Source organism: Talpa europaea (genome assembly GCF_964194135.1).
Source record: "Talpa europaea genome assembly, chromosome: 6".
Taxonomy (NCBI): Eukaryota; Metazoa; Chordata; class Mammalia; order Eulipotyphla; family Talpidae; genus Talpa; species Talpa europaea.
In genome coordinates this window covers 77,257,768-77,282,933 of record NC_140072.1, presented here as the reverse complement: position 1 = coordinate 77,282,933, position 25,166 = coordinate 77,257,768, and the positions used below count along the sequence as shown (strand labels likewise).

Genomic DNA, 25,166 nt, shown 5'->3' with positions numbered 1-25,166 from the left:
TTCTAGCCTTTATTTCCTTTAAACAACATCAGACCCAAAAATAGCGATGTTTTCTGAAAACAAGAATGCCTCACCCTCTTCTTCTGATTTTTAGGTAAAGGAATTATTCATCAAGAAAGTTTCCATTCAGTCCTCTTCAACTTCCAGAATTTAAAATAAATGACATAAAGAGGAATTTTTCTTTCAGTTGTTTAATCATACTTATTTTCAGCTAAAATATTTAAAAATCTATAAAATAATAAAATTTTAACCTTCCAAAATATATTCATGTGAATACAGATAGCACAGCTTCTTTAGTTTATATCCTTCTACATAAGGAAACTGGAAAAGCATTTTTGGTTGAATTTTGGACCGTAATCAAAGCAAATTTTATATATATATATATATAAAATGTGCTACATACATTATATGAAGCTAGGTGTCTTCCATTTTTTATTTGAATATTTTATTCTCAGGTCATTTGCTATTCTTGAACACTGTATACTTATATACCTGTGTACCTAAAAAGTTAAAAGGTAACAAAAGCCAAATTGTGCAAATACTTTGCTGATAAAGAAGGCAGTTATTTCTCTTTACTTTTAGAAATTTCTCAAAGTTAACATCATTTTCAGTATCACTGATGGATTAGACACTGTGTCTTAATTACCTTAAAAAATCTCATGATATGCATAGATAATAAAAGATCAAATTATAAAAGCATTTAGTTCAGACACAGGAGGAAGCAGAGATAATCTAAATGTGCAAACTCCAAATTTTTGCAAACAAGCAAATAAACCAAAAACTCAGGCAGAAACGGCAGAGAAGAAATCATTGCAAAGTCCTCCCAAAATTCAATAAAATCAAGATAATTATGTGTAGTTTGACAAACTTCTAGGAAACAATCCACATGCACTTTTCTGACTTCACTTTCCAGATTTACTTGTTATTTCTTAGATCAGGCATGCAGGTGAATATCCTATCTTTGGCCACACAGAAGAAAATGTTCGGTATAGTCACTGGCTTAATAAGCACGTTGAAGAATAGGTATAAAACCACCTACCATTGTCACTGTCTCCTTCAGATGGAACACTGTAGCTAGAGTTGTCCCATGTTTGTGCCTGTGTAAGTTTGTTGAAGGAGATAGGAGGAAGAGTGAGGGCTGGGTCTGCAGGAGAGCGAGAGAGCCAGTCCGCGTATAGTTGCACAAGGACCAGGAAAAACCAAAGGGGCAGCAGCATTTCACAAATGGCATAAGGATTGTATGGAAATGAAGCGAATTTCATATTATGGGATTTAATTTCAAATGTACAATATAGGAGAAGAATGAATGATGGCGCATGAAATAAAAAGAATCATAAAAACTGAGTGTTAGTACTTATCAATCACACATTTTGCATGCAGTTAACACAGTTAATCTTAATGGTTCTGCAAGCCCACAGATTATATTACTAATGAATCACATCAGCAGAAAGAAAGAGTACCCATAGATTATGTTGATAAAAAGCAGAAGACCTACCAGAAACCCTTTTCAGAGACTTGTAAATAACTAACAATCTTAGCAAATATGATTCACACAAAAAGTTTTGGCTATATAGACAAAGTTCAATATTTTTAAATATATTATTTAAAAATAAGATAATAGAATCAGTTTTTACCATTCATGAATTTTTCCCCCAAGACAATGTAAAATTTCTCTTTGATATTTGTCAAGTCTACTGGCAACTTTTATTGACAACTGAATCTAGTCAACTCTGTTCAATTCTTGACACACACAACTCTCAATCCTGCCTTCAATATTGGTCAATATAAAAACAATTTGGGACACTCGTAGATAGAGTCTTTTAAAAAACAAACTCAACTAACCAAGAGATGTCATTCAATTTCAAATACTTCTGAATTTGTCATTTATGAAACAATAACATCTCTCTTTTATGTACTAAATGTCCATATAATAATTTTATATTTAGGAAACAGCCACATAATTTTTTATTCAGTCACAAGGCAGGGCCAGTAAAATAAACCAACATGGTTCTAGGAAAGTACATTTCCATATATACAGTTGTCTTTCTTTGGAGGAAAACAAAGAAAGGAAAAATGTTTCCTTTGAAAAAAACTATCAGCCTACTTTAAGAATCTAGACTTCTTATTCCAAAACCTGTTGACTTGAATAGTCTGATTTAACTTCTATCACAGACATCACATAAATCCATACAATTAACTTTAAAAATAAAAATGAAGTGACTTTAAAATGTTCTAAAGGTACTCAATGAAAAATTTTTTTCTATCTTTTTAAAATCGCAGGAACTTCAATTAAAACTACTAGATATTATTTTCTAGAACATGTGAAAAATATATACTTCAGTATTTAAAAGTTACTAAATTAAAATTCTCAACACATAATGCTAGTTTTTTGAAGTTCCAAATGTCACTTGAGGTTGCTGAAGATAAACCAGCATTATTTACAGCAACCAAACCCCACAAAGCTTTCAACAACTATAACAATTCCCACATTGGTTAGTCAGCATTATAGAAAGGTTGGGAGCTTGGAGTGGAAATTGTCTTTGCTTTCTGCTATTCAAAATAAATATTCCCTTTTATTTTTCACCACTACAAAGAATTTGAAACAGTTTCACAGTGCAAGTATCATGCTGATAACTCAAGTTTGGTTCACAAAGAAATGAAAAAGTCAAACAATTTTACAACTAAAATGGCAAAGAGGCACATTGATAAGAATATTGTTCTTTGGAAAATTTTAAATTTTGTAAAACTGCTGGAAAGGATTAAGAGAAACTCTGTAGTCCAATATGAGATTCTCAGTGTGTAGAGGTAACTCTTTGGGCCGAAGAGTTATCGCTAAAGGCACTGAGATGTGACCAGTGTCCTCCATTTTTCTCAGCACACACCTGAGCCTATGGAGTTGGAAGCCCAGCCCAGGTCTTGTTGCATATGTCTCGGTTCCATGAGTGATGAGTCCAGTTATTTAAATTTTATTACATGAACAATTTCACTTTCCATAAGACACCTACTAACTCTTGCCTTGCCCATGCATGTACTCAAATGGCTTTGTCTTATAACACTTTAAAAATACCAGGACATCATTACACGTGGCCCCGTGTTAACCATCAGTCAACTTGCTCCAAAAATGAAAAGAAAACTTCCATTTATAAAATAGTCATGTTTGTTTTTTATTATAGGCACCCTTTTTCAAAATATACATATGTATAACTTCTACAGCTACCAGAATGATTTAGTGAAAACCCCAAAAACATCTGTGTTCTGTATTAGCTTTTGCTGAAGAGGGTCTGCTTCCATACATAACAATTTTTTTAAATCAAGTTATTTTATACATCGTTGTAAGTTACTACTGTGACAATACTAAAAATAAATAAAAGAAATAAGCAGAAAGGTTCTTTAAAAGAGAGATGTTTCTGACCACACTTATGAGTCTTGAAATGATCACATTAGATGAGTAAATACACAGACCCTCCTAGGCTCAGAAAGCAACTGAAGACTGGCTGTCTCAGAAAGGTGTCACCTCCCTAGCATGCTCCCCCAAAGCCTCCTAGAGGCTGCTCTTTAACTCACAGGGTACTGGGAACCCCTGTGGCAAGGGGGTAGCTGTTTTATCTTCCTTGGGAAAGAAACTCAAAATAGCTGATCCCCTCTTGCATGCCCTACCACCTTTTTCCCTTGTTCTGTTTCAAAAGTGATAAGATGCCTATTTCTGATAACATGGACTTAACAAGCGATTCACTGAAAATAAAGTTTCAAAATGCAGCCTCTTCAAGCTGTGGCAAAGTTCTGATGTCATGACTCAAACTCAAACAGTAGATGAAACTGCTCGCACTAAAAATATACATGTTTTAAACAGTAAACAGAAATGCTGCATTGTTACAAGTTTTAAGAACAGGCTGAGATTTGAATTTACCTGATCGAGGCTTCAGGCCAAATGGAGCAGTGGTATTTGTGGTAGGAGAGACTGCAGGAGAATTCTCTCTAATCTGTGGTATCAGAAGGAGAGGAAATTTTAAAAAACCAAAGCAGATCTATGCATGCTTCTTTGAGCATACTGTATTTGTTGCTGTGTGATGGCCAAAAATAAATAAACAAACAAACAAACAAATAAATAAATGAGTAAATGAATAAATAAATAAATAACAGCTGCACCTTCATCTTCATAATGCAAGTGTTTATGGGGAATAATCAACAGAATATTGTTTTGAGAGGATCCATTGCGTTTTTACTCACTCATTATAAAGATATGTTATAACAATGTGAACCTGGCAGTCATTCTCTGCCCCAGCATAGGGTGTGCCATGCACGTGCCTGAGCACACACATAAGTACACACACATCCACTTCAGAGGACACATCATGAAGAATCTCATAACATGATGAGACAGGAACACAGGTAGCACTAAACACAGATGGCTTGTTATAGGAAAGTCATACCACAATAATGACTATTAGAGCTATTTCATCTACTGTCTACAAAGATGTCCCCATATCTGGTTTTCAACATATACCTTTATATCTTTGTTTATTAAATTATAACTTAATTTTAGCTTAAATTCAATCTTAAATTATGAATAGGGCCAGGTAAGGCAATGGAAGCTAATGAGAGAGACACCCCCAGTGATTAACTCATTAATCACTGATGTCTTAAGAGTACATAAAAAATATTCCAGTTCATGGGGCCTCCCCAGTGGCGCAGCAGTTGAGTGCTGGGTTGCGAAGCTGCCCGCGATCTCTGCGGTGCCGGTTCGATCCCCGCCTGCTCCCCGGCCACCAGAGGAGGGTCCCACATGGCGCGCAGACCTCTCCTGCCGCCCGCTGCTCCCCTCAGCAGTGTACTTCGGTCCTTCTGCCTGCTCTGCACCCCGCTCTGGCTCTGGTGAATTCTCTCACCCTCCCGCGCTTCTGACTGTACCCAGTGCATGGATAAACAAACAGACAAACAAACAAACAAATAAATAAATAACATGCCTCTATAAAAAAAAATTAAATAAAAAATATTCCAGTTCAGACTTCACGAAATACCTCAGCTTCCATTAATCTTCAGGAAACTTACCTCACTTGGAGAATATTGGCTCCCATTACTCTGTAAGGTTAAGTCATTTTGCACCTTAAGGAAGAAAAAAAAATGTATGGTATGTTTCGATTAGACTAATATCGAAACAAGAGTTGAGTCTTTATTACTTTCCTCATACCCTTTGCACAAAGGCAAACAACAAATATATACTGAATTAATTAATTACTGTTTTTAGTACTTAACTAGGTCAAACTTACATTTTTTAAAAACATGCAGTTGTATTTATAGAAAAATATAAAGTATTACAAAAAAAAGGAAGAAAAGAGATTTCCCAGAGTGAGGTGCCTGTAACATCGGCTAGCCCCACAAGATTACCAAGTTACCTGCAGGCTCCTATACTCACTTTAGCTATGTGTTTCTTAGAAATGAATGAAGGCAATGGTTCCTGACTACACAGAATCTCACTGGGACCTTTAATAAATACGCATACATGGATCACATACATGGATTAACTGGGAAATTCTTATGCTGTCAATCCTACAATAGTTTAAGAAAAAAGAATTAAGAAATTTTCTACAGTAAGATGTGCAGAACGTGTAAGTGACCATGACATCCTGGTTCCACAGCAGGAGTGGACGGGTGGGTGAAGACCACTGAAGGCCACCAAGCATGTGGAAGCAGTTCAAGAGGAAGGTGATAAATTCACTTTAGCATGTAGAGAACAAGAAAGTTATGGGGCAGGGACATGCAATCTGAACAGTGGGTGAGGGGAGAATGTGCTGGAGTGTGATTTGACATCATTATTATGTGTGAGGTGCCTGCGTCCATGAGTGGGACCAGGTGCTTCAGGAGAAGAGGAAGGCCTGTGCTCAGAGCAGAATCCTAGAAAACCAGCACAAAAGTGGCTTAGAGACAAGGGATCTTCAACAGGGAAACTCGAGCTTATTTTATCCATTTTTGCCTTCATTTTATGGTAATCAAGAACCCATTCATTCATTCTGATGAATAATGTGGTGATAGCTGATATAAGTTATATGTGCTATCAAATTAGAATAACTAAGATGTCTGCTTCTATTTTTTTTAAAGATTTATTTATTTATGCCTAGAAGAACTGGGGTGTAAGCCAGAGGTGTAGGGGGTGAGATGATTCATCAGAGAGAGTGGGGAGCAGAGCAGGCAGATCTACTGAAATACACTGAGGGGAGCAGCAGGCAAGTCAGGAGAGGTCTGCAGCACCATGTGAGTCATCTCCCTGGCCGGGGATCGAACTTGTGCTTCAGTGGCTGGTGATAGCTTGATAGTGCTGTCTTTAACCCCTGTGCCACCAGGGAGGCCCTTTTTCTATATTTTTTTTTAAAGATTTATTTATTTATTTATTTATACAAGCACTGGGTACAGTCAGAAGCGTGGGAGGGTGAGAGAATTCACCACTGCTGAGGGGAGCAGCGAGCGCGGCAGGAGGTCTGCGCACCATGTGGGACCCTCGCTGGTGGCGGGGTATCAGACTGGCGCTGCAGAGGCTGCGGGCAGCTTTGCAGCCCAGCGCTCAACTGCTGGTCACCAGGGGAGGCCCCTTTTTTCTATTTTTTTTTAAATTTTATTTTTATATTCCCATACAATTGCAACCCCCTTATTTTGACCCCAATCCTTCTTTCCCCGCCCCCCTATAGTGTGTCTTTGGTTCATAGTTGTTTGTTGATTTGGATTTTTTCTTTCTTATAGTTATTCTTTTTTCTGGTCCCTTATTTAGGTTTTCTAGATTCCTGCTATGAGTGAGACCATCCTGTATTTTTCTTTTTCTTTCTGGCTTATTTCACTGAGCATGATCCCTTCCAGCTCCATCCATGCTGCTGCAAATTGCATGTGTTTATCTTTTTTGAAGGCTGAATAATATTCCATTGTGCATATGTACCACATCTTCTTGATCCAGTCATCTATTTTTGGGCATTTGGGTTGTTTCCAAAGCTGAGCTATTGTAAATAGTGCTGCTATAAACATAGGGGTGCAGGTGCTCTTTGGAATTAATGTTTCTGTGTCCTTTGACCAGTGAGAATGGCACATAATTAAAAAACTAGCAACAACAAATGTTGGCAAGGATGTGGAGAAAAAGGAACTCTCCTGCACTGCTGGTGGGAGTGCAAACTGGTCCAACCATTATGGAAAGCTGTGTGGATATTCCTCAACCTACTGAAGATAGAGCTTCCATATAATCCAGCAATTCCACTCCTAGGTATTTACCCAAAGGACACAGAAACATTAATTCCCTTTTTTCTATTCTTAATGTTAGGAGTGCTCTTGACTTGGAGAAATCTTAGGGAAAAAATACTTCTTAGAATAAAATATTCTTAATTTCATAATCCTGTTAAATGGCCTTTTAAAAATGCCAACATGTAATTGCAGGTTTCATTCTCTCTATAAGCAATTTGTTCCCTCTAATTTTTCCTATTGTCCCCCATTTGGTATTTTTAAATAAGAAAGTAATTTGTAATTCTTCCTGAATGGATGCCAATTGCTCCAAAACTTGACAGAGTCATCTAAACTATGGGTGAAGCCAGATAATAATGTGCTAGCCATTACAAAGCACCTCATTATCTTGGGCTCCTGTACCCGGGCGCCACGGCCTCAGTGCTTCTCCCGGTGCTCACACAGCACTGGTTCCTCCACGGCCAAGCTGCCTGTTCAGCGCAACTTCCAGACACGGATCCAAATTCAAACTGATATCCAAAGATTTGGGGTTAATTCCCTCTCTTTAAATCCTCTTTCTCTTCCCCAGCCTCCCAGGACACCTAAAAAACACCCAAGATTAGGGACCATCTCATATTCTTCTCTAGGTTTTTTTTTTTTTTTTAATATCTAAGTCTTCTTTCTTGAGAGTAACTTTACATTCTTCACATAGTAAAGTAAAAATCAAAATCAACAAGCAACTATAAACCAGAGACATACTACGCAGTGAGGGGGAAGGGAGTAGGATCAAAACAAGGGTGGTGGGAATTGTATGGGGACTATAACCAAGATGAAAATGCATACATTGTGCAAAAATGAAAAATGATGTAAAAATATACAAAATAAAAAAAAATTTAAAAACAAAGTTAAAAAAAACAGGGTGAGTGCAGCACAAATACTTAAAAATACTAATTAATTGACTCAAGCTACTTTAAAGGTACTAATTTTTTTCTGAGTGAGACAGAAGAGAATATAAAAATAGGGAAATTATAAATGAAGATCACATATAAATTTTGTGTAATCATTTGCACTGGCCTTGTTAATCCACTACTTTATTTTTTTTTTTCCATTCTTCTAGCGACTACCTTTTTTCCATCACAGCAATTCCTCCATCTCTTTTTAAAATAATGGAGATGTGCCTGTCAAGATGGACAGAGAATTGCCCTAAAGAAGCAAGACAAGGACTAGGAATCCCTTACACCAATATGACTCCTTATTCAATCAAAAAAGAAAAACAATAATACTAATACAAATCATTGCAAATCAGAGATGGATAGAGATATCTTTTTTTTGGAGGCCTTGTGTCTTCCTGGTTCTGAAGTCATTCATACTCACAGATAGGTATCCATTTGACTAGAGTAAAACTGGATCTGCAGTGGGTACTAACATAGTCTGGAAGTACCTCTTCACTAGCTGCTTATTTGTTGCAAGGTAACAAATAGAACAGTAATTATACAGTAGAGAAATTAGGTTATACCTGGATTGGGTGATTGAATTATCACTCATAAGGCCTATGTGGACAGTGTGCCCCAAAAGTGATAGCCCAAGAGGATATAACATCACCTGTGCAGTATCCCAAACAAAATGCAGAACCTCAATCTAACCATTAAGAAATAGGAGAAGGGCCTCCCTGGTGGTGCAAGGCATTAAGATGCAGCCTATGAAGCAATCTGCAGCCTCTGCAGCACAAGTTCGATTCCCTGCCAGGGAGCTACCCACATGGTGTAGCAGACCTCTCCTGAGTTGCTCGCTGCTCCCCTCAGCAGTGTATTTCAGTTGATCTGTCTGTTCTGTTCCCCATTCTGTCTCTGGTGAATCCTTTCAACCACAAACCCCCCTCACTTCTGGCCTGTATCCCAGTTCTTGTATGCATAAATAAATAAATCTTAAAAAAAAAAGAAACAGAAGATTTTGTGTCACAAAATAAGGAGCATCCTATTTTAAAAAAAAAGAGTGGGCAATACTCTTCAAAATATCAGGGTCATAAAAGTCAAAGAAAGGTTATCTAAATGTTTCACAATAAAGAAAACTACAGATACCTGAAAACTATAGCACCCTACACTGGAGGCAGGGAGGGGATGCTTTGAAAGACATCAAAAGGCCGACCTAAATACTTGGAATATGGGTGATAGATTAGATGAAAATATTTTTTCAATGCCTATTTATGGTAACTGAAACATGGTTATGTAATATAAAATGCTTATTCATAGAAAACATACTCTAAAATGTTCAGGGCAAAGGTTATGGTGTATGAAATTTACTCTCAAACTGTCAGAAAAAGAACTATGCATGTAGAGAAAGAAAGAGAGCAAATGCTGCAGCAAATGTGGTAAATTTTAACAACAGGTAAATCTGGGTAAAAGGTTGTAATATTTATAACCTCCATAGAATCTGGCAAAATCTTTTCAACCTTTTATAAATTAAAAATTATTTCCCAATAAAAAGCTGGGGAAAAAAAGTGCATCTTCACAGAACAAAAAGTAGTGTGTCTCAAACAGAGGGCTTGCTGAAATGGTCCCAGGGCAGTCATCAAATAAACGTTTCCAAAGATTCTATTCTCGGTTAGCTCAACCATGCCACCACCCAGAAAAGAGGCGGTGCAGTGATTCTGGTGAAGGGCCATGCCAAAAACATAACAGAGTAGTAGAGAACATAATAGCTAACATTTAGGTGCCCCGGGTTGTGACACTGAACACAATTAACAGATAATGAAGGTGCAGTTTAGAAAGACTGCCCATAGTAGCCCTAAGATAGCAAGTCTTGGAAGTAGGACTGAAACTCAACATAATTCCCAGTCACTGTGCTTAACAATGAAACCATTACTTTACGAGAACATGCATTTTAATATTACAATTTTTTTTCTCTTTAATAAACACAAAGACTTAGCTAGCTAGGTATGTGAGAGCACTTTACTACTGAACACTACATGTTCAGACACCCCAGGGGTATAAAATTGATTTGTATGAAGCTAGCTATCCTGTGGCTATTCACTAGGAAGGGATGAAATAAGTTACAACCTATGTTTCACTCCCTCACTCCCATCTCTCTATGACTGTTTCTTTGGGACCTTCTCTATTTTTATGTCAAAAGTGCTTTCTCTACAACTACTCAAACTGTACCCCTATCTAATTTACCAAATATCCTCACCCATTCCTCTTTGTTAGTCTCTTAATCCTCCTAGGCTTCATTTGTTCCTTTTGAAATCTTTTCCAGTTTATTTTATCCTGATCAGATCAAAGGTAGCTTTCCTGTCTCTAAAATCTATAACGAACAGTTCTACCTCCAGTTTCTGACACACAGCAGATTCCCTATGTACCTCCATAGCCAGCACCAAACTCAGCAAGACTACTAGACTTCAAGAATTTAGAAAACGTAATGGAAAAGCCAACTTCCATCTCTAATGGAAGATTAGAAGTAAAGTATAATAGATAAGCAGGAAAGCCAAAGAAGATAAAAATAGATCTTGAACAAATCTGAATGATCAATGGCTCACTGGTAAATGTTAAGTCTTTACAAAATATGGTGGTCACTGTTCTTTGGCAGGATATTGAATGGAACTCTGGTTAATCCAAGAACAGCCTTACCTCACACATGGGAGATGTCTCCAGCTGTATCTGACCACTGTAGGAATGAGGAAAAAACACAAATATAAGGTGGAATTTAAATCATAAATATTTCAATGTAAAAAGAGAAAATATATTCAGTAATAAAAATAAACATACTTTAATGCAGGATCTTGTAATTCTAAGGTTTCTGCTGATTCCATAGGATAAAAGTTTACAATACTTCTCTCTGTAATATCTGTCCTTAATCTGAAGAGTAAGAAAAAACAGATATTAGTAAGTTTATTAAATATTTAATAAATTTTGCTGTGTAATATATTAAAAAGCTATGATTATCATTAGGATTAAGTAATGAAAGCCTTATGGTAGAAATTTCAAACTACATGATAATGACAAAGTTAATACAATTGTCTGCTATTGGCACTGAAGTTCAGCTTACTTGCAATATAATAATAATTTCTAACAAAGTCATAATAGTCATAGGTAGCATACACTAAATTTTATTCTAGAACTTTATTAATTTACAGAAGCAAGTAAAGTTGCTACAGGTACTATATAGTATAATATTTACCATGAGCATTTTGCTTTAATAATAGAAAGATCTCTCTGATATACACTAATACTCTCACTTAAAAAAATGAATAATTTTAGGCAATTGGGTAATCATATTTATATTTGAAATTTCATTATAGGCAGTTTCTGAATTTCTGCAGTTTTAAAAGTTGAGTTTTTTAAAAATGTATGAAACCAGGAATTTCTGTAAGTCATATTAATAAAAGTTACAAAAAGCAGAGAGGAGTTCATATTATACAAATTTATTGAAAAATGCTATTTAGCCAATAATCGAAAATCCTTCAGAGAAGAGACCAAGATTAAAGACACATCAGTATAGCAATATTCAACTCGATTTCTTTTTGATGTTAAGGTTGTATGGAATTTAATCCTATAATCAAGGGCTTAACTAAAACAACAACAAAAAAATCCAGATCAATGAGATACAGGAAAAACAAAATGTAATTGTTAACTATTTATTATTGATACTCAGACCCAAGCAGTTACAAATAAAAAAAAAAAAAAACTCAATCTATCAGAAGCAAAAAAGAGACTCTTAATAGTCAGTGGCTCAGAGACACATTAGTATAAAGTGAGGATTCTTATACTTAATGGTTATTACAGGATGAACAACAAAAGCTTTGAAGCAGCTAAAGTAGTGGATTTTATCAGGAGGAAGCAAAGTCCATATAAAATCTTGGAACAAAGCGTACTTGTAAAATTTATGCATCCATAACGATGCAAATCAACTGACTTGGAAGGTTACTCAAGTTGACACATTCCCACTATTTGCTCAACATCCTTGACAGCTCATTGTCTCAGACAATGCCAAGCTGGAGAGAAATCTGGAGATCCTCAAGTCAACCCACTTCCCATGAAGTATGATGAAACTGAGACCCAGAGCCGGAGACACCCCTTCCAGTCATTGGGTCTCACTATGGGTTCCAGTGCCATAGGCTTTTCTTTTTTGCTTTGGATCTTATATGTTAATCAACATAGCATTTGCAAGAACAGTTTATTGGAAAGGTGATTTGAAATGTTAGAGGAGGAAATATTAAAACAATATAAAGTTTGAGCCTAATTGAGGCCTTCTCTTTATCACAGTATGTCTTCAGACTTCTGACCTGGACTCAAGTTCTTTTTCCATTAACATGCTTGCCCCCGGGATCCTCATTCTTTTATACAACTTCTGTTACCACAGGACCTCATGAAAATGACTTTCAGATTTAAATCTCTAAGCCACAGAATAAAACATCCAGCAGCTGAATGGACATTGTCCCTTGCCACCTTGGATTCTATTAAGCATATCCTAAACCGACCCCAACGTCCTCCTCTTCCTCAAATCTATTGTACCTGCTGTTTTCCCATCTCAAAAATACCAAAGACTCACATCTAAAACTATTCTCTTACATCCTACCCACTGAGTAAAGCAATCATAGAAGAAACACAATAGCACCTACTACAAGGTCTCTAAATATATACAAGTATAAAGAAAAGTAGTAATTTAGAAATACCTATAGAGAAAAATCCATCTTAACATATTTCCTTGTACTTTTTTTTTCTAAGTGTTATACAATCTATATAATTTTGACCAAACTTTATGCCATCTAGATAACTTTTTTTTTTTAATTTTTTTTTAAGATTTATTTATTTATTTGTTTGTTTATACATACAAGCACTGGGTACAGTCAGAAGCGCGGGAGGGTGAGAGGATTCACCAGAGCCAGAGCGGGGAGCAGAGCAGGCAGAAGGACCGAAGGACACTGCTGAAGGGAGCAGCGGGCGGCAGGAGAGGTCTGCGCGCCATGTGGGACCCTCGCCCAGCGGCCGGGGAGCAGCCGGGGATCGAACCGGCGCTGCAGAGGCCGCGGGCAGCTTCGCAACCCAGTGCTCAACCGCTGCGCCACCGGGGAGGCCCATAGATAACTTTTTAAAGTTAACATAATGCGATGTTCATTCCAAAATATGTTGGAAGCTTCAAAAAAACTTTTTATAGGCCACAATATATTCCATTTTACTAATGACCAAAATATATTTAAGTATCTCCAAATGCTTAGATTATTTCCTTTTTCCCCCAAATACATTATATGAAAAACACCATCTCCCTCATAATATTTGCTTTTCTTGTCCCTTGGAATAAATCCTTGACTTTGATGATAAAGGTTTATATTTGTTTATTAAACTATAGCTATATACTACTAGAATGCCCTCTGGAATGGTTTTGCCAATTTACCTTCCCACCAGCAGTTTATATATTATTTTAAATCCTCACAACTACAAAAGGTAAGTACATGTAATGCATTTTATAGATGAAGAAACTGGGGTAAACATAAGTTATATAATTGGTTGAAATTAACTAGGGTTAGAGCTGAATTTGGGACCAGTAGCTGGCTGACTTGAAGTCTGCATTTTTCACCAGCTATCCTATTGCTAATTCCTCATAACTTCTATAATATAATAGCTATACTATTTCTATTTCCCCATTTCTCATATATGCACATGTGCATTTGCACATGCATGCCCAAAAGGGCACACAGCCCACACATGTGCGTGTGCACACTCAGCTTTCTTGTCTCTGATTTCCACCCTCTCACTAACTACCATGGCTTAGGATGTGAAACTCTGCTTTTTAAAGAATGCGCCTTCATTATACCAAAAATTCCCATTTGAATTTCAGGAAGAGTGAATGAGTTTCATTAAGGGGTAGAAAAATGTAAAACTTAACTCAATCCCTGTAGAAGTTTGACTCTTCTATTAATGAATCTTGGATAACAGGCAGTTAATCATGTTAGTGGTTAAACTGAGCCCAAAATGTGTGTGAAACATTTTGGGCCAAGGAAACCTGGGCCAAGGAAAGACACACATACCTGTTGGGATCTTGCAGTAAATCCACTGCTTCTCTCAGCTGCTCAATCATCCCTATATCCATGTCCTGGTCTTTGGATGATCTTATTCTGCAACATAAAGCCAAGTATAAGAGGAAAATAATCCCCTAGAAGATGAATGTCTAGGTTCTCAGGGCCAACTTACAAAAATCCGCTTAACATGTAGAAATGATTGAGAAATTTAATATTTATAATGAAGAGGTATCAGTATCTGCAGGGCAGGTGGCCAGGCTGTAGTATAGAGAGCTCCTGAGTGTGGAAGCCTAGCTCTGCTGTAAAGGAGCTCACCCAAAACTCAAGTCTCAATGCTGTGGGGCCCCATCAGTGAAATCACTAGTAAGTGGTCCCACACTGTGTGTTCTTGAGCCCTAGAGGGCTCCATAGCAGTGTTTAGGTGGGCAAGGTCTACACTACTTATGGACCTTCCAACTCTAGTTCAACAAGCACAGCTCAGGTTGAGACGGTACTCAGTCCAGGCCCTTTATGTAGAAAAATCATGTGGATGCTTAAAAAATAGATGTTGGGCCTGATTTTTGGTTTCTAAAACTTTAAAATCTCTTTCACTATAAAATCTATTTTCTTATTATTCTATGATTCCATAATCAAGCTAGATCTCTTTAGCCTCACAAAATATACAAAAAATAGCTTGTAGGTGATACTGAACAACATCTCACAACTCTAAAAGGTAAGTACATGTAATGCATTTTATAGATGAAAAAACTAGGGTAAACATAAGTTATATAATTGGTTGAAATTAACTAAGGTTAGAGCTGAATTTATATATTTTAAAGATTTATTTATTTATGCATACAAGAACTGGGGTACAGGCCAGAGGTGTGGATGATGAGAGGATTCACCAGAGACAGAGTGGGGAACAGAATAGGCAGATTGAAATACACTGCTGAGGGGAGCAGTGGGTGAGTTAGGAGATGTCTGCTGTGCCATGTGGGTTGCTCCCTGGCTGGCCAGGGGATCGAACTCAAGCTGCAGTGGCTGTGGATTGCTTCATATGTTGTGTTTTAACCCCTTGTGCTACCAGGGAGGCCCCTCAAATATATTTAAAGGGCAAGAGAAATGATATCATGGCTACTCTGTAGCAGAACATAAGACAGTGTCCTTCAGTAAGTGGAGAACCTTTTGAATAATGTGGTAAATCCTCCCTGAGAAGCAAGGCCCCCATAAGGTATGAAAATAGATCCAGGCCTACCACTACATGCTAGATCATGGAGAACAAAATCCAGGAAACTAAAAATCTACTCTATGCCACATGGCCCTGAAAATTCCCCTGAGAAAAGGTTCCTCATATGAAAAAATCACTCAGGCCCTTCCCCATAAAGTTTGCCATTGAAAGCTTCATAGGCAACAGAGTAAGAGCAACATCTATTTGGTGAAACATTCCTTGGGCTCAAGCCTAACCCAGTGTGTTCTTGGGTCAAGATAACCAATCTCTCCGTCCTTTAGTTTTGTCATCTGTAAAACGGGGGATAACAGTAAAACTTAGAGGATTGTCGTAAAGACGAAATGAATTACTTATTACCTGTGAAATGTTTTGGACAGCGTGGCATTTGGTATTTACTAAATGTTAGCTATTACAATTATCAGACTTGGGACAAGGGCATTAGAGATATACAGTTGTCTCAGATCTTGAGCCTGAAAACTCTGGGTAAAGACTCTGGGAAACATAAAGGTACTCAGTCCTGGTAGATGAGGACTACATATCACTTTAGGTCCAATTGTGGGCTTCCATAGATAAATTGAAGGGAGCAAGAATCTCCAGTATAGAAAATCTAATTCCCTGAAACACAGTTCTACTCACAATCTCAAATCACATAAAATTCAGGGCCAAGAAAGAGTTGTGATCTTGCACTATATGTTCTAGTACTATGACTATGGCAATAAGCATCGGATCAGGGAAATTGGCATTTTTTTAATCAATATTGTTCAGTAAGAATCTCAGTTTGCCTTCTCCCCTCAAAAAAAAAAAAAAAAAAGAGAGAGAGAAAGAAAACACCAAAATTTTTTCATGAGAGGGCTGTATTCTGGCCGAAACATGAACTTTCAGGATGGGGCTGATACCCAGACACTCGGCACTCACATCCCCTCGGTTTGCCAGTGTGTGTCCTCTTCTATCCGTAAGAGCTCTTCACAGTCCTCCGACCTATCCTGCGGACAGAACACAAGATCGTCTGAGCAATACTGTCTACAAACAGTCAAACCCGCCCCAATTCATGTTCACAGCAGCAACATTCATAAATGTCAATAGTGGAAATAACCTAAGTGTCTGTTGACAGATAAACCGATGCACAGAATGTGGTCTCTATGGACAGTGGAATATCAGTCAGCCTTAGAGAGGAAGGAAATTCTGACACAGGCCACAACATGAATGAATCTTAAGGACATTATGCTATGTGGAAAAAGTCAGTCAAGGGAGGATAAATACTGTGATTTTACTTAGATGAGGCACCTGGAGTGGTCAAATTCATAAGAGACAGAAAGAAGAATGGTGGTCACCACAGGCAAGAGGAAAGGGTTATGGGAATTAATGTTTAATAGATACAGGAGTTTCAGTTCCACAGGATAAAAGCACTGGAAATGGAATATGGCTATGGTGACACAGAAATATGTGTGGACTTAACAGTGACTCATACACTTAAACTAGCTAAGATGTTAAGTTTTATGTTACATGTACTAAAAGAAGGAAGGGAAAAGGAAGGAAAATAAAATAAAAATGAAAAACTAGTAGGAAAAAAAAAAGAGAAAACCTGGTCCAAGACCACAGTCTCTGTTAGAGTCAGAAATATAAAGCTTAACTCAATGCCTTACTGCCCTCCTAGCACCCCCTGATGTTGACAAGTTTCTCCACTGGGCTTGTGGGTCTCATGAGGACGTGCATGCTAGTGTTTGGGAGAGGGTCCTGTGCATGTGTGTGTTGTTTGGGAAAAGGAAAGTAAAACATACTTAACAGAAATGCCTCAAATTGCATTTAGGAGTTTTCATGTGGACAGCATCCAAAGTGCACTGAAATGCCCCACTGCCACTATTTCCCTAAAGAAACAACATTTACATAGAGGTATAAGGAGGGTGTGCCCCATCAACGGAACTTCCACAGGCTTCTTTTCACTTTTATCTGTGACATAGAGAAATGATACTTTACCTCAGCTGACAGCTAGAAGGAAAGCCATCCCTGAGTGGGGGTGCACTTTCCTGGCAAGGAAGGAACAACAAACAAAATATCTGTTTTCTGCAGCAAGATGCTAACTCAGCCTAGTCAATTCTCCAGCTGTGTCACTCAGAAAAAGTCTGCTGAGGAGACACAAGCAGTCTGATGCCAGCCTCTAGCTTGAAAATCATTCAGACTTTTTCCATACTGATTATAGTTTTAGTGCACAGGAAAGTCAATATATAAGTTACTGGCCACTATCCAAATGACAGTGAAAGGCATGGGTGAAAATATGCCGCCAGAAATTACGGTACCATGCTCCTATATCTTCTTGGTGGATTCCAACTACAGGAGCCATGGGTATTTCCTTCCAATTTTCAGTTTCATAAGAAAAAGTAACTAATAGTAGAAAACATTTTCTTCAGTATGCAAAATAGGGCTTCCACTGGGCTTCTTTTGATATGTTAGCTGATCACACAGTTGATCCTCATTATTCATGGATTTCATATTTACGAATTTGTCTACACTAAAGTTTTTAACAGTGAAATCAATAGTTGTGGCTGTTTTGCAGGTAGTTAGTCACAAACACAAGCAGAGTGGTGAGATATTTGAATCATGGACATGCACTTCCAAGCTGAGGCTGAGAAGGTGACACTCTGCCTTCTGGTTTCAGCTCTCACACTGTAAACAAGCATCCTTTTCAGATTCTATGAGTGCCACATGTTCTTAGTTTTGTGCTTTCTGGTGTGATTTTGTTGTTTCCATTGCCCCCAAGCATAGTACTGAAGTGCTGCCTTGTGTTCCTTGGCACAAGAAAGCTGTGATGTGCTTTACAAAGAAAACACTTGTCAGATATGAAAGCGTCCTCTAGGCTGATGGCTGTGAGTTCAATATTAAGGTACCAATGATACTTAATAAATAAAGTCCTTTTAGACAGAAACACACACAAAACAAGTAAGTATAGCCTAGTCCAAAAGAAATGTGTGACCAGATGCTCACAGGCCCTAACCCTGTATTTCTACAGAACCAGTGGCTCAGTATTGGCTAATTTTATATTTGAGGCAACTTTATGAATCAAAACAGCTGTGAATAAGGAGATTATATGTACTTATAAAAGCACAAGATGCTAATTTAGTAAAGAAGAGAAAAGAGAAGAGTATATAAAGTATGGAACTCCTGATTACTAGAAGAGGGAGGGCTCAGCACACTTGTTTGCTGTGAAGCACATGCTCACAAATTTTACTGTGATACAAGTTGAGGCTAAAATGAGTTTGATTTTCAGTGACTGTTCGTTGTAAATCTAGGTTGATTTTATTATTAGCATTCTTCCCTTGACCTTCTAGAACGAGCCTCTTGCAGGAGAGGGCACTTGGGAACACGGCCTGCTCCTCTCGACTGCCATGGGATGTGTCTAGCACAGCAACCGCTTCCACGGAACTTTCTGCTCCCTGAAATCTTTGAATCTAGGGAAACTTGCTTTCTGAAATAATGTTTTATTTTATTAATCACTTTTTTCCCTTCAGGATTTCATCACTACTATAGATTCTTTTTTTGTTTGTTTGTTTGTTTTTTTTTTTTTTTTTAGGATAGATTTATTTATTTATTTATTTACTATTTATTTATTTTATTTTATTCTGGGTACAGTCAGAAGCGCAGGAGGGCGAGAGAATTCACCAGAGCCAGAGCGGAGAGTAGAACAGGCAGAGTGACAAAGTACACTGCTGAGGGGAGCAGCGGATGGCAGGAGAGGTCCGCGCGCCATGCGGGACCCTCACTCGTGGCTGGGGATCGAACCGGTGCTGCAGAGGCTGCGGGAAGCTTCGCAGCCCAATGTTCAACCGCTGTGCCACCGGGGAGGCCCTCTTTTTTTTTTAAGACATCTTTTTAAAAGATTTATTTATTTGTTTGTTTATTTATTTATTTATGCAAGCACTGGGTATAGTCAGAAGGGCAGTAAGGTGATTAATTCACCACAGACAGAGCAGGGAGCAGAACAGGCAGACTGATGAAGTACACTGCTGAGGGGAGCAGCAGGCACGGCAGGAGAGGTCTGCACGCCATGTGGGAAATCCTTGCTGGTGGCCAGGGATCGAACCGGCCCTGCAGAGGCTGCAGGCAGCTTCGCAGCCCAGTGCTCAACCGCTGAGCCACCGGGAAGGTCCAACTATAGATTCTTAAGATGACCTTTTCATAAAATAAAAAGAAATGTCTAAGTTTCCATGTTCTTGTGACAGACTTATCCCAGAGCTGACAGGGGCAGAGGTGATTAAAAGCTTTGTGTCAGCAATGTTATTAGGTTTGTACTTCAGGAACATGCCTCAAGTTAGAATGTGGACTGTGTGTGTGCCCATATGCGCAGAGTGGGGAGCAGCTGGGGTGAAGGGGCTCCTGTAGAGACTGAAGTGAGGAATGATGAGGTCAACTGAAGCAACAGCCATGAAGGCAGATGGAAGTGAGATGTTTTGAAACAAGAATTGGTAGCTCAGATATAGAGAGTAGAGAGATACTAATTTCTGTGTTTTGTCATTCTGTATAATGTGTGACCATTTCGATTGGTTTTCTACAAATATGTCATGTGTTGGGTTCATTTTGGTAAGCTGCCCTTTTTTTTGGGGGGGTAATGTTGGTTTATAACACTGAATATGACCTAGGGGTATAGGTTCACCCCTTCAGGCATGTTACCATAACACACCTACCAGTAAAACCTCCAAATCCTCCACAACACAGCCCTTTGGGCCCCTGCATCCTTGTTCCCCAAACCTCACCCTCACCCTCTGGTAGTCTCAATTGTACAGTCAGATTTCTAGGGCTCATTTTGGGGTATATTTGTCTATTTCTTTGTTTTATTTCTGTATATTCCACTTATGAGTAAAATCATCCAGTCTTTCTCCTTCTGACATTTTACTTAGAGCAATCTACAGAGATCTTAACTTAAAGAGAATAAAAATGCTAAAAAATTTACCTTCTTTCTAATTTTCCCTATGACCAACCTAGAATTGTGAATAGAATAAATACTCAACATATTTTCTTTAAAGATATTTCCAAGCTTTTCCTCTGAAAAGACAACTTTTCCCCTCTATCCTCCTAGGCATGAATTTATTTTGTGTTTTCTTTATAGTTGTGTGTTTTTTTTTTCCTCTAGAAAACAAACATTTTAGGTCCATGATGATGAGATTTGACATATAGTATGCAATAAGTGAGTGAATGAATAAAAGAATAATTTTTTAAGTTCTCTTAGTTAGTGGAAACAATACCTTATGACTAATAAAGGTGGTTTATTATTTCTCTCTGGTCAGCATAAATACCTCTTGAGCACACTAGGGTCTTGTACAGTATAAACATCAGCTATCTACCTCCTGGTTACTTTGAAGGTGATCCCAGAGATGTCAGTTTGAACAGAGTTCAGTTACTATAATACAATCCTCAGAAAACAAAGATGAGTATGTAAGGATCCCCTGCTTGGCTTTAACACAGTATCTTAGGGTCTGTTGCTATTTCTCACACCACAACAAATCTGAATTTTACTGAAAGAAATATCCTCATGATTCCTGGGTGCCACACCCTAAATCAAAAGGACTACCAGAAACATACCGGCACCTAATCATGTCTCAAGGTGGAACCATCATTTTTCCTGTCTCTTCTCTACTATGATGAAGATTCACCTGACAATTTAGTGACTTCATCCAACCTTTCAGCACCTCACTGCAAGCAACAATTCAGAAACAGGGGTCCTCAGAGTGGTCTTTCCGGAACTGATAGACACTCATTTCACAATTTTTCTCTTTATACTGTGGATATATACCCAAGAAAGGTATTTAGAAAACATTAAAAAGTATGTGAAATTTGCCTAGTTTAGCTGTGACTGGATAGTAAAGGTGATTCTGACAAATTTGCTATCTTTAACGATGCAGTTGTAGTAGAAAGTTGAGTAACTTCTCAACTATTAAAAAGATAATCACCCACATCCAAAGACAAATGGAGAGGTACATATGATGGGAACTGGCTCCAATGTCAGGAAATAGACACACTGAGCTTGGACCCGAAATTCAAGGTCATGGATAGGCAACTTTGCACTTAAAATTCTAAGGCTCCAAACTGAAGCAAATAAATCTAAAAATTTGTTGATCCTCAACTTGCCTTAATATAATTTATAAATTCTGAACAGAGACCATCTGTTCCATGGGGAAATTGATTTCTTTCTTCTCCTGAGTTGTCACTGTTACCCACAAGAGAAAGCTCTGGTTGAAATTCCTGATGAAATTCCCCTAATAAAAAAGGAAGAAAAAAACATGATTTAAAGAACAAATACAGTCCAGATGATCCTCAATATATTATCTATTTCAATCTCCTCTCATTTCTTCTATGTATGACCCAAGCTTTCTCTTTTCTGAAGGATGTGAAGATGAAAAAAAGGAAGAAGAGGGGAGAAAAAAATAGAATGGCAAACTCAAATAAACTTCAAAGTCAAGACCTCATAAGTTCCTACTGAAAGAAAAGGAAGTTCCCCTTATTTTTATTTATTTATTTATTTATGCATACAAGAGCTGGGGTGTAGGCCAGAGGTGCGGGGGGTGGGTTGTAGTGTAAGGATTCACCAGAGACAGAGTGGGGAGCAAAACAAGCAGAGCTACTGAAATACACTGTGAGGGGAGCAGCAGGTGAAACAGGAGAGGTCTACTGCAACATGTAGGTCACCACCCTGGCCAGAGATAGAACTCGTGCAGCAGAGGCTGCCCATAGCTTCATAGTGCTGCGACTTAACCCCTTGCACCAAAAGGGAGGCCCTTCCTCTTATTTTTTAAGGAGCAGAGAAAAGAAAACATAAAGAAGAGGGCTTTTGTGCTCTCACTGATGTATAACGAGTAAATATTTCAAATTCAACAATTCAATAAATGTTTACTGAGCAACTACTAATTATGCTAAAGATTTTAGGGATTAAAAAATTAGGCAAACCTGACTCCGATACTTAAGCAATAAACAATACTAAGAAAGAGTGTGAACTGGAAATAAGACAAGAACCCGAAAATCACAGTAACACAAGATGTGATAAGGGCCACAGAGAGGGAAAGCACTCTCAAAGCACATCCAGCTACAGTCTGCTGCTGAGGCAGGTGGAGGAGAACAACAAGCAGATTTCTTCTCTCCGATCTTAACACTGAAAAGGACCCAAGTAGGGTCAGCTTTTAGGACTCCTAAACAGAATACCCATTCCTAAAAAGGGAGGGGGGACCTCACAAGTAACAAATTATAAAATTGTTTCATTTTTAAAATTTGTTTAAAGTCTTACCTATTATAATGTAGAAGGTGACAAACCTTATCTAAATTAATAAGTTGGTAGTTGTGCTTTTTGGATAAAGCATACAGTTTAAGGCAACATGCAGTTCCAATCATAATTTTAGATATACATAAATGCTAAGTTTAGTTGTTAAACATAAAAATGTAACCATAGGAAGTGAAAACAAACACTAAAGTTTGAGTTGGTTTTAGTGGCACTCCCATCACTGAGAGTATATTCAGCTGCTAGGGAGATAATCTGCATATGAATCTGGTCCTAACCATTCATACAGCTTGAAATAATCTCTGCCACAAATCACTAAACATTAAATTTTAGTCTTAAAAAAATTACTGATCAAAGAACAGCAATCAAAAAAATAGTGCCTTAAATGTATAAACAAGTGAGGGCTTCTCACCATGAAACATATTACTAGGATTTCCAAAGTTTGAAAGATATAGGGTGGTCAGTGATCATTTATTGATTATTAACAAACCATAGAATTTTGGAACTACAGAGGACATTAGAGGCTATCTAATCTAATCATCTAGATTTTAGGTAAGAGAATTAAGTCAATTGACTTGTCCAAGGTCAACTAGATTCCAAAGACATATTTCAACTACATTTCCCACCCTCAAGCGTGGTTAGATATGGCCACATAACCAAGTCCAGCTTGTAAGCCATGTGCATTCTTTCTAAGCCCAGCCAATAAAAACCTTCAGTGAGAAAACCCCCGTGCTCTTCCTCCTGTGACTTAAAACATATGGACTTGGAAGCTTTGGAAGTCACAGGCAGTAGAGTGACAGGATGAAAGTATATTGGGTCCTTGAATCACTTCTTGGAAGAGTTTACCTGCCAAACACTAACTCCCAGGTAGATTTAATCTGAATTGTGTTGAGCCAATGATTTTATGAGTTACAGTAGCTACAGTTGTCATATATTATACATCTACATTCCAATATTTTCTTTCTGACAAAGGATTTACAGAATCTTGTATATATCTTCAGAATAAGAACAGTTCTACTACTTTCTAGCTATATGCTCACTGGCAAGTTACCTAAACTTGCTGAGTCTTAGTTTCCACACCTATCAACTGGAGATGATCAGAATACTCATTTCAGACATTTGAACTTTCAATGGGTTCACATCATGGATTAACATAGTACCAGTACCTGGTACGTAGGAAATATTCAATAAACTTTAGCTATTATTATTGTCAGATTTGTGCATATTTTAAACATAGCATTTGAAAGTTAAAAACAAATTGTTCTCCCCATCTTTCATTTTCAGACCTTTAATGGGGCTAAGGTGATGACATGAGTCCTCCTTAACAATCTGTTCTTCTTCCATGATGTTTGACATTGGCACATTGAGGCTAACAACATCTTCATCAGAAGGCTAAAAAGAAACAGTACATTTCTTCACTCAGAGAGATAAAGATAATTCTGTGATTAAAAAAATACTGATTTTCAAAAACATAATATTAATTAAAATATGCCAGATACAGAGAAGAACCCTACTTAAATAAGTCTAAAAACAGTCAAAACTAATCCCTGACATTTGAAGTCAGAAGGGTGAATGCCCTGCAGTGGGGGTGCCTCATGAGTGGGGTTCCGTAAATGTTGGTAAAGCTCTATTTCTTGAACTGGGTGTGTTCATTTTGGGTAAATTCTTCCAGTTACCATTCATGTACTTCTCTGTACATATATTTTGGATTTTTGTTTTTCAGTTTTGATAAGAAATATTTGACATAGAACATTACATTAGTTTAAGGCACACAGCATGTTTCGATACATGTAAATACTGCTAAATGATCCCCACAATAAATTTAGTTAAATTCATCACCTCATATACTTAGATTTTTTTTCTTGTGAGGAGTACTTATAAGATCTATACCAAAAAAAAAAAAAAAAAAAAAGGGCCCAATATAATCAAGTAAGGGTTTCTCACTTGATATCAAATCTCATTTGATCATAAATCTTACCAGGATTTCTGAAGTATGCAAATCCACAACAGAGCACTGGTAGCTGGAGTCACCATGCTGTGTGTTATATGATAACTTATCAATCTTAGGGCTTAAGAATCTTAGAAAAAGAAGTGTGTACCTTTTCACCACCTTTACCCCACCCCCACTCAACCTTTCTTTGACAACCACCAATCTGTTCTCTGTTTCTATGATTTAAGTTTTTGGATTCCATGTTTAAGTTTTACTTTGTGAAAATCCACAAAGCTAATAATCATGTTCTTTTCTTTACATGTGCTTTGAGTTAAAATTCTGTCAGACACCTGGTATTTTCTAAAATAAAAGACATTCTCAGGGCACTAAAAAGGACTGTCACACTAGCCTTAAATCTAATCAATCGTTTCAATAGCAAGGATATTCTGAGATCTGACAACAATACTAATTGACAAAAACTAGTAAAGTTTCATGCAGTTAGTCACAAAAAGCAGGCAGTCAACCTCTGAGACAATCTCTCATTTATTTATGTTGCATCTTATGT

The 25,166-nt window shown here is 37.6% G+C and overlaps 1 protein-coding gene across 4 annotated transcripts in view; it reads right to left on the bottom strand.

Moving 5' to 3' along the window:
- The window catches only part of LRCH1 (leucine rich repeats and calponin homology domain containing 1), a gene marked incomplete at both ends in the record, with an annotated part of 189,815 nt that overhangs the window by 29,659 nt on the left and 134,990 nt on the right, over positions 1-25,166 (bottom strand). For 2 of the 4 annotated variants that reach the window (XM_084235577.1, XM_084235576.1), the window contains 9 exons: positions 1,040-1,144; positions 3,908-3,980; positions 5,050-5,103; positions 10,818-10,854; positions 10,956-11,045; positions 14,216-14,302; positions 16,329-16,396; positions 21,531-21,658; positions 23,958-24,063. In XM_084235577.1, coding sequence (XP_084091703.1) covers positions 1,040-1,144; positions 3,908-3,980; positions 5,050-5,103; positions 10,818-10,854; positions 10,956-11,045; positions 14,216-14,302; positions 16,329-16,396; positions 21,531-21,658; positions 23,958-24,063 — 748 coding nt within the window. The remainder of the gene's footprint in view (positions 1-1,039; positions 1,145-3,907; positions 3,981-5,049; positions 5,104-10,817; positions 10,855-10,955; positions 11,046-14,215; positions 14,303-16,328; positions 16,397-21,530; positions 21,659-23,957; positions 24,064-25,166) is intronic. The other 2 variants (XM_084235579.1, XM_084235578.1) reach the window with 1 other exon arrangement.